At 48.9% G+C, this 15,341-nt stretch overlaps 2 protein-coding genes across 4 annotated transcripts; one reads left to right on the top strand and one right to left on the bottom strand.

Moving 5' to 3' along the window:
* Positions 1 to 3,517: 3,517 nt before the first annotated feature.
* Positions 3,518 to 10,549, bottom strand: LOC120246970 (MLV-related proviral Env polyprotein-like). 3 transcript variants are annotated; one of them, XM_039254634.1, is made up of 3 exons: positions 10,317 to 10,549; positions 10,040 to 10,219; positions 3,518 to 5,541 (listed from the first exon to the last, which is right to left on the bottom strand). In XM_039254634.1, the coding sequence occupies exon 3, from the start codon at positions 5,457 to 5,459 to the stop codon at positions 4,377 to 4,379; it is 1,083 nt and encodes a 360-aa protein (XP_039110565.1). In that variant the 5' UTR covers positions 5,460 to 5,541; positions 10,040 to 10,219; positions 10,317 to 10,549; the 3' UTR covers positions 3,518 to 4,376. The 3 variants fall into 3 exon arrangements, with proteins under 3 accessions (XP_039110565.1, XP_039110566.1, XP_039110567.1); XM_039254635.1 differs by lacking the exon at positions 10,040 to 10,219; XM_039254636.1 differs by lacking the exons at positions 10,040 to 10,219; positions 10,317 to 10,549 and adding an exon at positions 8,527 to 8,615.
* A 111-nt stretch (positions 10,550 to 10,660) lies between these two features.
* Positions 10,661 to 14,691, top strand: NHP2 (NHP2 ribonucleoprotein). Its single transcript, XM_039254637.1, has 4 exons — positions 10,661 to 10,939; positions 11,019 to 11,088; positions 13,658 to 13,763; positions 14,342 to 14,691. The coding sequence occupies exons 1-4, from the start codon at positions 10,780 to 10,782 to the stop codon at positions 14,465 to 14,467; spliced, it is 462 nt and encodes a 153-aa protein (XP_039110568.1). The 5' UTR covers positions 10,661 to 10,779; the 3' UTR covers positions 14,468 to 14,691.
* Positions 14,692 to 15,341: the final 650 nt, after the last annotated feature.

Below are 15,341 nucleotides of genomic sequence, written 5' to 3' on the forward strand. Positions count from 1 at the left end.
TAAACAATTTGCCTAGGGGGTAAAAAGCTGATCAACTCTAAGGCTGGGATTCAAATCCGAACTTGTTTGACTCTCAGACCCTCTGTCCAATCCTGCCTCTCCCTAGGCTTGGTTTAAATTAGTAAACTGAGGGGCACCTGGGTGGCTTAGTCGGTTAAGTGATCGACTTCAGCTCAGGGCATGATCTCAGGGTTCGTGGGTTCAAGCCCCGCATTGTGCTCTGTGCTGACAGCTCAGAGCCTGGAGCCTGCTTCCGATTCTGTGTCTCCCTCTCTCTCTGACCTTCCCCGGCTCACACTGTCTCTTCTCTCAGAAATTTTTTTTTTAAAAATTTAAAGAAAAAAAATTAACTAGTAAACTGAGCTAAAAAATAGTTCAAAAACAAATGAAAAACAAACTAACAAACACTACAGCCATCAAAGCAGTTTACTACTGCCCAAATACATATAAGCATCTAAAATAGGACAGAGGCATTTTATTTTTTTAAGTTTATTTATTTTGAGAGAGATAGACAGCACAAGCAAAGGAAGGGCAGAGAGAGAGAGAGAGAATCCTCTGCTCCACAGCACTGCAGAGCCAGACTTGGGGCCCAAACCCACAAAATTGTGAGATCATGAACTGCGCCAAAATCAAGAGTTGGATGCTCAACTAACCGAGCCCCCCAGATGCCCCCACAGAGGTATTTTATTTTTTAATGTTTATTTATTTTTGAGAGAGAGACAGTGCCAGTGGGGTAGGGGCAGAGAGAGAGGGAAACACAGATTCCAGGAGAGCCCGGCGTGAGGCTCGAACTCACAAACCATGAGATCATGACCTGAGTTGAAGTTGGACACTTAACCGACTGAGACACCCAAGCGCTTCTGAAAAAATTTTTAAGGTTTATTTATTTTTGGGTATTTTAAATGAATGCAGGGCTCGATAAAGACTTCAATAAGTGACAGCAGGACAATGGCCTTAGCCAGCTGGAAGAAAGTCAAGCTGGAGCCCGGCCTTGCTGCTAACACTCACATTAAACCCGATGGATCAAACATTTTCATATATACAGTGAAACCACAAAAGCACCAGGACACTTTCCTTAAAGTACTAAAAGCTTTTCTAAAGCGGGAAGAGATAGCCATATAGAAAAACTGGACAAGAATAGAACATAAATGAGCTGTAAAAACATGAAATATAGGGGTGCCTGGCTGGATCGGTCGGTGGAATGTGCAACTCTGGATCTCAGGATTGTGGGCTCCAGCCCCATGCTGGGTGCAGAGATAACTTGCAAATAAAATCTTTTTTTAAAATATGTAATATCTAACTTCCCCAAGAACTAAAGCAATCTAAGTGAAAACAAGAGACTATTTGTCCCTACTGGATCATCACCAACTTTCTTCCCTCTAAAAAAAGTTGCTGAAAGGGGCGCCTGGGTGGCTCAGTCAGTTAAGTGTCCGACTTTGGCTCAGGTCATGATCTCATGGTTCGTGAGTTAGATTCCCACATCGGGCTCTGTCCTGACAGCTCAGAGCCTGGGGCCTGCTTTGGATTCTGTGTCTCCCTCTCTCTCTGCCCCTTTCCCTCTTGCACTCTGTCTGTCTCAAAAATAAATACCATAAAAAAAGGGAAAAAAAGTTGCTAAAGCCCAGTCTTGACAAGTGCTGGTGAGATGCTGTTCAGAGCAATTGTAAATGGTACCTCTTTAGAGGATCACTGGATAATAACTGCAGATATCAAAATTATGTTAGAAATTTATCCTGGATAGACTCACAAAAGTAGCAAAGGTAGCATATTCATTGCAAACTTACTTAAAATAGTAAAAACACTAAAAACAAACTAAAGCCCATTAGCAGGGGTTGCTTAAATAAATTATGGAAATCCACACAATGCAATGTGATGAAGGTCTTGGAAAAATAAGATTTATCTCTATGGTAGAAATAGAAACATTTCCCATGATATATTGATAAGGGGAAATAAATTGCCAGGACAGTATATGATATTATTTTTTAAATATAAAATTCATTTTATTATGAATTAGTTACATGTTTTACTTTTCAGATTTTATTTTTAAGTAATCTCTACACCCAGCATGAGGCTCAAACCCGCAACCCCAACATCAAGAGTCTCATGCTCCACTGACTGAAACAGCCAGGCATCCATTGACTGATTGATTTTTCAAAGTAAATTCTATATCCAATATGGGGCTCGAACTCACAACCCTGAGATCAAGAGTCATATATTCTACCAACTGAACCAGTCAGGTGCCCCTATATTATATTATTTAATGTGTATAAACAAACATATTTACATATATGTACATAAAAAACTTAAAAGTGAACACTTGGGGTGCCTGGGTGGCTCCATTGGTTAAGCTACCCACCTTTGATTTCGCCTCAGGTCATGATCTCAGGGTTCGTGCATTCGAGCCCCAATTCAGGCTCCGCACTTGTCCTGTGGAACCTGCTTAGGATCCCTCTCTCTCCTTCTCTCTCTGCCCCTCCCCCATTCCTGCATGTGTATTTTCTCTCTTTCTCTGAAAATAAACTTAAAAAGAAAAAAGAATGTGAGGAAATTGGAACCCCTGTATGTTGCTGCTTTGAGTATAAAATGGTGCAGCCACTTTGGCAAAGAGCTTGACAATTTCCCAAAAAGTTAAACACAGGCCCAAGAATTCTAGTTCTAGGTGTAGACCCAAAGAACTGAAGACATATACCCACACGACAGCTTGCTCGTGATTGTCCACAGCGGTACTACTCACAATAGCCAAAGGGTAGAAGCAACCTAGTCATCCGTTGGCTGGAAAATGGATAAAATGCAGAACACGATGGAATGTTACATAATAATATTCCTACATGCTGATACCTGCTACAACATGGATAAACCTAGACAACATGCTAAGTGAAAGTAGCCAGACACAAAAGGCCACGTGCTATATATGACTCCATTTTGATGGAATGTCCAGAACAGGGAAATCCATAGAAACAGAAAGTAAATTGGGGTTGCTTAGGGCTGGGGAGACTGAGGGCGTCAGAGGGTGCAGGGGTTTTTACTGAGTGGATGAAAATGTCCTCAAATTGATTGTGGTAACATCTGCACAACTCACTAAAATATACTAAAACCACTGATTTGTACACTTTAAACGGGCAAACTGTATCGTGCATGAATTTTATCACAATTTTTATTTATTTATTTATTCACAATTTTAAAAAATCATCCTCCCCAATTTCTCAAAAGATGGGACCTCGGTCCATCTGGGTCCAACTTTCTCACTTTATAGACAAGGTGCTGGAGCCTTGAGACAGGTTAAATGAACTGCCCAAGATCACTTGTCCTTCAGAGCCCTAGTCTACTGTCCATTTAGCCAGTATGGTCTCACCCCAGTCTACTGAGCTCCAACAGCCATTAGAACATCAGTAAAGTCACACAAGCCACTTCAGATCCAGCACAGAGGTCTGAGCCTGGTTTTAAAAATACATGGTGTAGGGGCCCCTGGGCAGCTCAGTCAGTTAAGCGTCCCACTCTTGGTTTCTGCTCAGGTCATGATCTCAAGGTTCATAAGTTTGAGCCCCACATCAGGCTCCACACTGCCAGTGCAGTGCCAGGCCTTCCCTTCCCTTAGCTAGAGATTCTTTGACTATTCCTGCATGATCAACATAGAAACAGCATTCTTCTCTAAGGGCAGCACATAATCCACCTTGTTGGAAGAATAAGAGGTTTAAGCCCCTTCTATTTTGCAGTACCACTTCTGCTAGTGAAGTCAGGGACTCTTGTAAATGGGCAATGGAGGTTTCTAGGTTTGGGATGTCAGTGTCTATGGCCATTCTCAAGTCTTGATAGCTTTTGCTTTGGGTCGCCAAGGCTGAAATACCGGTCCCTGCCCCCGTTATTCCCAGTCCCAGAAGGACGGTTAGGGTTAGGGCAGTGATAGGTTCTCTTTTGACTCGTATCAGACCACTTGATTTGGTTAGGGACGTTATAATTTCTTTATTAGTATGGTAGAGTACCCGGGACACTAGTTGGACTAAAACACAGAAGTCTTTGGTGCGGTTCAGGACCGTACCATGTATACAAGGGGCGAGCCCTGTGGAACATGCCCACCATCCTTGATCTGGCGGGATGATGTATTCATCGTTTTTGTTCTGTTCAGTCCGATTGCAAAGGTGTGAGTGTGAGGCTGGCACCTGTCCTATGCATAGACCCTGCCCCATTATGGACTGTAGGGTCAGCCTGACGGTGGTAGTTTGTTGCCATCGACATTGGTGGATGTATTAGAAGTGTTAAACTTCTAGGATGGCGATTCCTTCGTAATAGGGGGGCTTAGGGTTATAGTGAAGCCAGCACGATTCTGTTAAATCAGGTCTGGTAGAATTGAGGGCTTTGAAGGTATGGACCATTAGGTCCTATAAGGGTTCGGACCCTGCTTCGTTAGGGATGGGTGGGCTAGGAATGGCCTTACGTGTGGGGGTTGTTGTATGATTAAGGCCCTTCTGAGTGATTCGAGGGGAGCTACTGGGTTTTGGCTGAGGCGTCGTTGAGTTTTTCAGGCCAGTAATCTTAGGTATGTTCTGACTACCAAGAATCCGGTTTGGGCCTATTGCAGCGGGCGAGCTACTAAAGATAGGGCTCTTTATAAGCCGGAGGGTGAAGAGAGATCCTGGGAGGCCTGTTCCTCGCCCCCACGTCATATACATGTACAGTCCCCAAGTTTTTCCTAATTCCCACCCGGGAGCCGATTTTCCTTTTTGTGTAAACTGTAGGATTATGGGATTACATCTCTGATTTCTTTGGCAATTATTATACCATTTGGAATCTACCCTATAATCATCCCTTGGTCGAGTCCCATTTCGTTTTACTTGGATTAAGTCATCTTTTGTTGGCGCCTCCCAATATATGTCTCCAGTACTTACACAGGCCCAACTAGCGCAATAATAGTAATCAGCTCCCCCACATTTCTGTCTCCAGGATTGATCTGTGTTTTTATGTCCTGGGCAGACATAGAAATAGGCCTTTTTCAGCCAACTACTGGATGGTCCCCCATGACTATTTCTTGTTAGATCCTGCAGGTCAAAGGTAAAATCTGGAAACCAAGTATGTTCAGGAGCGACTTTGGATTGTTGTTTTATAATGTCTCCTGTGGAAGTGTCGATAAGTACCCAAGTGAGGTTAAGGGGTTGGTGGGGGTTATGGGGATACGGGTTAGGGCCCGCGTTACATACAGTTAGTGGAATGACTAGAATCAAGAATAATGTCGTGAAAGTTTGAAGGAATCGCATCCGCGGTATCAGTGACGGGAGAGTCGTAGCTTGAGTGGGTTTTTCTTGTCGGGGTGTAGTTTCCATTGTTGAGCCTCTGGGTTGATATAGTTTTCTGGGACTTGGAAGGGGTCGGCAGGTCTCACGTGGGTGTAGTGAATCCAGGCAGCTATTCTGTCCACTTTTAAGGTAGTTGGAGTGGTCAACAGGATGATGTAAGGTCCTTTCCATCGTGGCTCAAGGATTTCTTGTCGATGGCGTTTGACATAAACCCAGTCACCAGGCTGGTACTGATGAGGCTCTGGAGGTGGACCTGATTCATAAAGAGCACGTAGTTTAGGCCATACATGTTCGTGAGATCATTGGATGGCCTGGATTTCCTGTAACAGATTGTTATCCTTAATATCCATTAGGGCTGCTGCCTGGAGGTTTGGAATAATAGGGGCAGGTTTTCTGTACATAATTTCAAAGGGAGTTAAACCCATCAGGTGGATGTGGGGTCTGATTCCCTCCTTGGCTTGTTGAGGCATGGGGTACTGTCTGACTGCAACTGGGTCAGCCCCAGGCTTGAGTTCAACAAACACCAGTGGGTGATGACTCGCTAACCTTAGATCCCCCGTCTTGGCCCAAGCTTGTGGGTATTTTTGGAGCCATCTGTCAATGTGGGCATCAGGGGTTAGGGACTTTTCATATAGGCAATATTCATCTGTCAACTGGAGGGAGAGAACCTGGATAGGTTTCCCGTCTGAGCTTAAGAGTTGTGCTCTTTGTGGACCAAAATGAATTTGGGCCTTCATATTTGACAAAAGGTCTCTCTCTAGCAAGGGGTAAGGACAATCTGGAATTACCATAAAAGAGTGGGTTACCCAGCCCACGCCTAGTCCACCGATCTTTGGGTAGTCCATGAATACTGTTTGGTCCCAGTGGCACCTTGGACCCAAGACCACTTACTTGAAATGGGCCCATGGGCCTCTAGTAATACTGAGTGTTGAGCTCCAGTGTCCACCAAGAAGTTAGTTGGTTTCCCCTCCACCTTAAGAGTTACCCTGGGTTTGGGGAGGGGCTCCGAACCCTGTCCCCATTTATCACTGTCTTCTCCAGCGAACAATACCTTAGGTTTGTTTTTTCTTTTAGGACAGTCGTTGAACCAGTGTCCCTCTTCCTTGCAAAAGGTGCACCGGTTCCTTCCAGTTGGGCAATCTTTTAGTCAGTGTCCTTCCTCCTTGCAAAAAGGGCATGTCTCCCTATCTGGTCCCTTTCTTTGTTTTTCCTTTTCTGCTATTTTTTGTAATTGACAGCGGCGGTCCTCGGGGTTTGCCGTCATGGCCAACAATACTCTAGCCAGGTCCCTATTTTGTCTTTTTTCTGCCTTTACATGTTTTTCCTCTGCACTGTCCCTATTATTGTATACTTTTTCTGCTATTTCTACTAAGTCTCGGAGATTTTTTCTCCGAGGCGTTCAACTTTTTGTAGTTTTTTCTTAATGTCTGGTGCAGCCTGATTAATGAAAGCCATTGCCACGGTTGACTTATGGTCTGTATGCCCTGGGTCGAACGGGGTGAATTGCCTAAAGGCTTCCATCACCCGTTCCAGGAAAGCAGCCGGGCTTTCATTTGCTTCCTGCCTTAAATCATATACCCTAGTCAGATTAGTGGGCCTTCTAGCAGCCGCCTTGAGACCTGCTAATAGAGCCTGGCGGTAGACCTTGAGGCGCTCCTTACCTTCTTCCGTGTTATAATCCCAAGTGGGATGGACAAGGGGAAATCTGGCATTGATGTCAGCAGGGTTTATGGTGGGGACCCCTGTTGGGCCAGGAACCAGTTTCCGTGCTTCTAGCAGGATTCGTTCTCGCTCCTCAGTTGTAAACAGAACCTGTAACAATTGCTGACAATAATCCCAAGTGGGTTGATGAGTAAAGAGTACAGTCTCCAGTAACCCAATGAGCCCCTTAGGGTTTTCTGAGAAGGGGGGGGTTTGAGATTTCCAATTGTAAAGATCAGAGGAGGGGAAAGGCCGATAGTGGTGGGGCTGATTTCCTGTTTCATCCATTGGCCCTATAGTCCGCAAGGGGAGCACTGTGGAGTCTGCTTCTGGGGTGGCTCCCCTTCTGCTGCGGGTTCCGTGGGCCGGCCCTTCCTCAGATGGAGGAGCGGGAGAAGGTGGTGAGGGTTCAGGTGGTAAGGGTAATGGGAGTTCGGGTATAGGGGCAGGAGGGGTTGGGGGGAGTCTATAAGGAGGAGGGAAGATGAGTTCCTCCTTGTAAGACCGGACAGAGGGGAGCTGAGGGTGAGGCCGAAGTCCGCTTTGGCTCCTGTTTCTGTCTAAGGGTCCTTTCTTCTGGATTTTGAGTCACCAGGACCTGAGAAAAGACTGGAGAAACTGGGGGAAGGAGAAAAGGGTTTACCCATACAGGGGGATCAGTAACTAAACTTTTCCAGGTAACAATATATGGGACCTGGTTGGGATGGCCCCCTGCACGCTGGATAACTCTTCCTTCTACTGCTTCTATGACTGGAAGGTGAAAAGTACCCTCAGGAGGCCATCCTACCTCGAAAGCAGGCCATTCAGATGTACAGAATGTAGTCATTTTTCCCTTTTTGACATCTACTGACAGACTGCAAGCTCGAATCCTAACTTCCTTGAAGTGAAGCAGTACTAAATCTAGAGGTTTTGAAGTGGACTGTCCCATGACGTTAGTCCAAACAAGATAAAGTATCACAGAGAACAAAATTAAGACACAGAATATAGGAACTAGTCCTCCTGGCCAGTGGAGGAGAGAATGAAAGTGAGATGATGGTCTTTCCGTGCTTTCCAGAGAAAAAGAAAAATATGTGGGGTGGCGACCCCAAAGTCCCATAGAAAGATAAAGGGAAAAGAAGGGAGAAAAAAGACTTTCCTTAAGCATCCTCCTCAGTCAAGGACACAACGGGAACTGCACGTACACGAACAGACCGGACACAAATGATTGAGAAGAAAACGAAAGTACGACCGAGAAGACAAATGAGATTCTACTGCTGCCACCAACAGGATCTACTGAATTCCAGCTTCACTGCCGCAGAAACCCCTGTCCACGGGGGACCTCTGCCCGAATTCCACTCTTTGTGCAGCGGGATCCGACCCGCAGTTTCTCCTTCCTGTGGGTCCAAGACGTCTCTTGGATCCTATGGCCTCGAGCTTTCGCAGCGCGTCCCCCTGGCTCCTTTGAGGCCCTTAGAGACCAAGCACCGAACAGACCAGACAAACAACAGTCATACAAAAAGACTTAGACATAGAAGAACAAGGAAACGAGTGCACTTACCAGCCGACACTTTCTTGACTGAGTGTTGCAAGGGTGGTGTGGTGGAGTGATGTGGTGGGCGGTTTCTTTGGTCTTGGGCAATGTGTAACTGCCTGATAGTTTCAGGGAGACTGAAACTTAGGCCTTCTAGTTTAAAAGGAAACGTAAAGCCTGTCATGGAGTCAGTGTGGTTTAGACTTGTGTCCTTACAGAACCTCTGTCCCCTTCCTTCTCTCTCTGCCCCTTCCCTACGTGTGTACTCTGCTCTTTCTTTCATAAGTAAATACTTTTAAAAATTTAAAGATTAAAAGAAAGAGAAAAGAAAAGCACCCTTCAGAGCCCTGCCAGCCATGTATTCAGGGAAGCCCACAGGCTGCTCTCACATGTTAGGAGGTACTTTCTTGAGAATGCCAAAACTGCTACTCTAGGATCTGGGGGGTAGGGGGTGTAGGGAGTGTAGGGGCTTGAAGGGGGGGTAAATGGTACAGCAAAGTCCTAGGCAGGAGAGTAACTACCAGTCTCAAAGCTCTGGAAGGGGCTATCTTTTCTCGAGAAATTCCAAAATGAAAACATTTTCTTGCTATGTCGTGCCTGCAAATTTTTAGACTTTCATGTTATTTGTTTTATTGCTTATATAATGCATTTTCATTGTTCAGTTGATAGAGGTTTCTATTTGTGAGAACTATTTGGGGTCTGGGGGTAGGATGGATTGCATCCTAATTCTTCTTATCAAAATGCTAAATGCTGAATGTAGAGGCACCTAGGTGGCTCAGTCACCTAAGCCACTGAGGTTGGCTCAGGTCATAATCTTGTGGTTTGTGGGTTCCGGCCCCATATTCGGCTCCGTGCTGACAGCTCAGAACCTCCTCCAGATCCTCTGTTCCCCTCTCTTTATAACCCTTCCTAGCTTGCTCTCTCTCTCTCAAAAATAAATATGCATTAACAAAAAATAATAAAAGAAAACTTAAAAAATCTAAATGTAGAAAACTGCCTTATTTTTTTATTGAATGACTTTGCACTTAGTTACAGGATTAAAAGTTCAAATTTTAAACTGGCTTAACTAACCTGCGCTCCAAAGGCCACCTGTATTTTTTTTTCCCCACCTGCAAAAGTTCCACTTACTAGGGCGCCTGGCTGGCTGAGTCGGAAGAACAGGGGACTCCTTATCTCAGGGTCGAACCCCATTTTGGACGTAGGGATTACCCCGTCCCCGCAAATTAAATAAACTTAAAAAAAATTTTTTTAAAGTTCCACTTACTGGCCTATTCCGCCACCACAAAATGTCAAGCCTACCATCGCAGTATCAAAGGCAATTAATTTGTAGCAGTGATCTAACTCCTATCCATCCAGTGTTCCGGGACACGGAGGAAGAAATTCGTCGGAGATACAAGATCCACCCCATTCCGGGCCAGCTCGCCGCCGCAGCGTCACGGTCGACTAAAGCTCTACCGACACCTGTAGAGCGGGCGCCCATTCGGAGCCCTCCGCGATCGCGTCGCGAAGTCTCAGCCCCAGGGTTCGTGGGGACGCTCACCTCTCCTCTCCCTCTCCCCTGCTGGGATCTCCGCGAGGCCGGGGGGTTAGGCGCCACGCCTGGCAGCGGCGGGAACTAGGGAAACAAGGGGCCGGGGGCGCCGGTGGGAGGTGGGTGGGGACCGCAGTTTTAGATGAGATGGCAGGAGAACCTCTCGCGTGGGTAACACCGAGCAGATCCCTGAGGGAAGAGAGGCGCTCAGTGAGTGGGGCCACAGAGAAAGAGTGCGAGAAATTGTGCGACAATGGAAGAGGCCCTTAGCAGGGTGAGACTTTACCTCAACCTTGGAAGCCGCCGCACCTAGCCCAGGACCACGGGAGGACCAAATTCTCGGGCGGTTTGGAATTCTTCCGCTCGGCCGCAGCCCCGCCCCTCGAGCAAGGGTCCCGTCCTTAGACGTGGTTACGCCCCCCACAGGTACTGCCTCCTCTTCCGCTCCCAGTACCGGTGAGGCGGGGTTCTCAGGCCCGCCGGAGCCTGTGTCCTAGTCGCTTCCCGCCCTCACCAGGCCCCGCCTCCCTTGGGACACGCCCCTACCCGCCCACCCAGCCGAGACTCCGGCCCGTTTAGCAGGTATTTAAAGATCTGAGCGTCAGCGCCCCGGCGAGTCAGAGACTTCGTTTCCCGATTGGCTGTGGTCTACGACTGGCCTCCGCAGAGCAGGCTGACCCGGAAGTGATTCCTGAGGCTCGGGCCGCGTGGATCCGCCTGTTGCGGGCTTTCCTGCTGCTGCCACTGCGATGACCAAAATAAAGGCAGATCCGGACGGGCCGGAGGCTCAGGCGGAGGCTTGCCTCGGGGAGCGCACTTACCATGAGCTGCTAGTGAATTTGAACCCCATCGCTCAGCCCTTGGCTTCTCGCCGTCTCACGCGGAAGCTCTACAAATGCATCAAGAAAGGTGCTGCGGCCGCCGCGATGGCCGCGGGTGGCGCGGGTGGCGGGCCGAGGCCCCCATACTGACTCTTCTGTCGTTGCAGCCGTGAAGCAGAAGCAGATTCGGCGGGGGGTGAAAGAGGTTCAAAAATTTATCAACAAAGGCGAGAAAGGGTAAGATTCCCCCCGCTCCCCTCTGGGTTTGCATTTGGGAACTGAAACAGGTATCTGCTACTTAGTAGGTACTTGACAAAAGTCGTGTAAAAGCGATGGGGGCCGCTGGGTGGCTCAGTCGGTAGAGAATCCGACTCTTGACTTGGGCTCAGGTTGGGATCTCACGGTTGGTGAGATTGAGCCTCACATCCCGCCCTCGGCCTACAGCGTAGAGCCTGCTTGGGATTTTCTCTCTCTAAACGAACATTTAAAAAAAAATGTGATCGGGTTCAGCCTCATATACGGAAAATTATCAAACAGTCCGTGATTTCCCTTCAATACAGCTAGTGGGTACATCACAAGAGCGCAAAGGAACACCACTGGGGAAGTGAATGGAATAAGCTTAGGGTAGACCCTACCTTCATTCACTCATAGACTGTTGTCAGGCACTGTACTATGGGGAGACAGTGTCCTTAATCAAATACACACAAAATTAAAAGTTCTGAGATAACTGAAGAAATGTACAGGGTGCAGGGAGACTTATTTTCTGACATCTATCAGAATCTGAAACTTATTCCCAGGATCTCCCAATCAGGCCAGCCAGTAAGCTCTTTGAGAACAGGATAAAGCCTCTCACTGCTCTATCCCTGTTAGTATCTGGTACATTGTTGGTGCTCAAGAGATAAACAGTGCCACGGCTGTTTGATGCCCAGTGGGAAGTCTGACCTAGAGGGCTAGGGTGTTGCTGGAAGATCCTGGGTCCCAAAGCAGGGGAGAGGATGGTGGACACCAAGTGTTACCTTCTCATGGGGCTTTGTAAGCTGTGGTAGGTTTCGTTTTCGTACTCAGCTTTGCAGGCCACTGAGGGTTAAAAGCCAGGGAGTGACAGAATTATGTTTACTCTTAAGATTTTTCTGGCAACTCCGGAAAGGATCAGAGGGGCAAGAGTAGACAAGGAAATTGACATAGGAGACTACTGTAGTCTAGAGGAGGTGGGGGTGATTTTGATGACGTTAGAGGTGACAAATAGAATTTAAAGTGGATGGATCTGAGAGGACTTTCCGACATGGAGAGAGAAGGTATGGCTTCCACTGAAGAAAGGACCCACTCACTGAGGTAGTGGATGGAGAGGGCCAGGTTCTCGTGGGAAGATCATGAATTTTGTCTTAAACACCTGACCTGCCTCCCCCTACCCCCCACCCCCAGCAGAACTGTCAAAAAGGCAAGTGGCTTTATAGATTTGGAGCTTGTAATGGAGAGGCCAGGCAGGAGAGAATAGATTTGGGAGTTGTCCGCACATGGATGGGACCTGACACCATGACTGTACCTAGGGTCAGCCAGGGAGAAGGTACTGGAGGGCAGCCAAGGACCAGGCTGTGAGGAGCCCCAGCACTTAAAGGCCACTCAAAGGAAGAGGTGCCTGCAGAGGAGAGCCTAGAAGACCAAAGGAAACTAGGGTGGGCCCAGTACTTTGAACCAAGAGCTCTTCCCTTCTGCTTGCCTCTCATTCCCTGGAGAAATGCTCCTCCTTTGGCGTCTTCAGGGCTCCTGAGGCCCTTGCCCCAGAGCTCTGATGTCTTGTTAGCGAGAAGTCCTGCCTGATGGTTCTCTGGCAACCCTTCATTAGTTCCGGTCACTGGGCACTGAGCTCATGCTTGTCAGGTTGGCACTGAAGGCCTTTGGGTATGGCCCCTACTAATCTCTCTAGCTTTCTTGTCTGCCCCTCCTGGATTCCACAGCCATCCCAGGCCTCCATCAGCCAGCTCCTGAGTATGTGGTGCCATTCTGATTCACTCAGTCTTCAATGCATTCCCTGCACCCACACCCTCCATGGGCTGCATGACCCCTGAGATGGTGCCAGCTTTCTGATGGTGCCAGTTTATATAGCCGTTTGAGAGAGAACGTGGATAGGGCAGAGGCAGAGACGGAGAGAGAATCCCAAGCAGGCTCTGTACCAGTGTAGAGCCCGACACAGGGCTCAAACTCAAAAACCATGAGATCATGATCTGGGCTGAAATCAAAGAGTCAGATGCTTAACCAACTGAGTCAGCCACCCAGGCCCCCCCCCCATCCTGATTCCTTTTTTTTCAATTTTTTTTTTTTTTTTCCCTGAGAGAGAGAGAGTGTGAGCAGGGGAGGGTCAGAGACGGAGGGAGACACAGAATCTGAAGCAGGCTCCAGGCTCTGAGCTGTCAGCACAGAGCCCAACATGGGGCTCGAACTCACGAAGCATGAGATCATGACCTGAGCCGAAGTCGGATGCTTAACCAACTGAGCCACCCAGGTGCCCTTCCTGTTTTGACTCTACAAGGAGAGCTGAGCTCTTACTCTTTGGGGCCACTACCGTACTTCACCTGTCCCAGTGGCACTTGTCACACTTCATGGCATTACTTAACTTGCTGAGAATTAGGGATCACCTCCCCAGAGGAAGGTGATCACCAAATTTGCATGTGCTTTCAGAAGGTGGGAGATTCACATTCATAACTGGGGTCCTTGAGAGCAAGGGCCATCTTGTTGGTCTCTGTCCAAAGGCACTTTCAACTGAAAGAGGGAATGAGCAAGTTAGAAATGAGGGTTTCTCCCATTTCAGGATCATGGTTTTGGCAGGAGACACGTTGCCCATTGAGGTATACTGCCATCTCCCGGTTATGTGCGAGGATCGGAATTTGCCCTACGTCTATATTCCCTCCAAGACGGTAAGGAGCACACGACACCCCCCCCACCCCCACCCCATCTTGGTCAGCATCAGAGCAGGGGTCTGAGAATGGTCTATGGGAACAGGCCCCAGTGGGAAGGAACACAGACTTTGGAGACAGACCTGAACGGATCCTTAGCTCTGCTGGCTCCTGGTTGAGGGACCGCACATCAGCACTTTGCATTCACTTCTTGTGAGCTGCGAATCCTTGCCCTTGTGGATCATGGGAATGAGACAGGAGATGTGAGCGTGGGTGCGCTCTGTCAACTAAGATGCGGTGCTTGTGTTAGTCCCATTTGGGGAGGAAGAGGCCTGTGTGGCTGGCCCTGTCCTTACACAGGGACCAGGAGAAACACAGGTCTGGCTTAAGGAGACAGCCTCTGCCGGCCGGAAGGCCATTTGTGCTTGCTGTGTAGCGACATAGGCCCAGCGTTGCTGGACCTGGCTCGAAGGTCGGCAGAGTTGAAGTGAAGTTGTCACGTGGACCGCACGGCACTCGTCCGCGGCCAGATGGGGCCAGCGGGGCAGGGGTCTTGCAGCCTGTCCTCCCCTACAGTGCTTCTTCCCCCTGCTCCACAGGACCTGGGGGCGGCTGCAGGCTCCAAGCGCCCCACCTGTGTGATCATGGTTAAGCCCCACGAGGAGTACCAGGAGGCTTATGACGAGTGCCTGGAGGAGGTGCAGGCCCTGCCCCCACCCATGTGAAGGACTGGGCACCTGCTCCGGAAGCAGTTGGGCTGGCAGTGGGCCAGCTGGCTACCCCACGTTGGCCGTGCCCACGCATCGCCCTGGTCCCCTGCGGCCTGTCTTCTTCTTGGGCAGCTCCGCCCACTGTTTTGTGAAGGCCAAGCCGGCGTGTTCCACGAGCATCAGTGAAGATGGCGCCAAGGGTGTAGTGTGGGGGAAGTAAACGCTAGGACTAAAATGTGGTGAGTCTGTGGGTGTTTTTTCCAGCAGCAGGTGCCGGTGGGGCCTAGGAGGGGGTGGAAGCAGCTGTTCCCCACAGACAACCCGAAGGACTCACGGGTGTTCTGGGCTGCTGCCAGACCCAGGCAGAGTACGGGCCCTCCGACTGCCACAGCAGGCAAGGCCTCAGGATGAGGCTACCGCAGCTGACCCCATGCCCAGAAGCCTGCAGCCCCTGCACTGGCCACACCCCCGCTCCTCTTTCTTCCTTTCCTTGCTCCTGCGAGGCTCAAACGCCACTGGGAAACATGGAAACCATTTGCCCGCATACACAGCACATGTGAAAAGAGGTGTACAAGGCTAGAGACCCAATCCCGGGCCACTGCTCCTGCTTGGCATAATGACCCTGGTAACCCAGTCCCTTCAAACATTTCAGACTCAGGGTGCCTTCTTGCCCTCTGAGGCCCAGCACAGGGCTCCGTTGGCACATAAGGCAACCAAGCTCCAGGCACCCCGGGGTAAAGTGAAGAGAACTTGGGATTGAGGGTCAGGTCCGGTTTAAATCCCGAGCTGTCTCCTTTACAAGTTGTGAGCTCTGCAAGGCAGGTCCATATGTCTTCCTGACTCCCCTCGCACTGCTTCCTAGTAAGGAGAGAAAGACTTCATACGTGTT

The sequence above is a fragment of the Hyaena hyaena genome, unplaced genomic scaffold, assembly GCF_003009895.1.
Source record: "Hyaena hyaena isolate Hyena2069 unplaced genomic scaffold, ASM300989v1 scaffold_499, whole genome shotgun sequence".
NCBI lineage: Eukaryota > Metazoa > Chordata > Mammalia > Carnivora > Hyaenidae > Hyaena > Hyaena hyaena.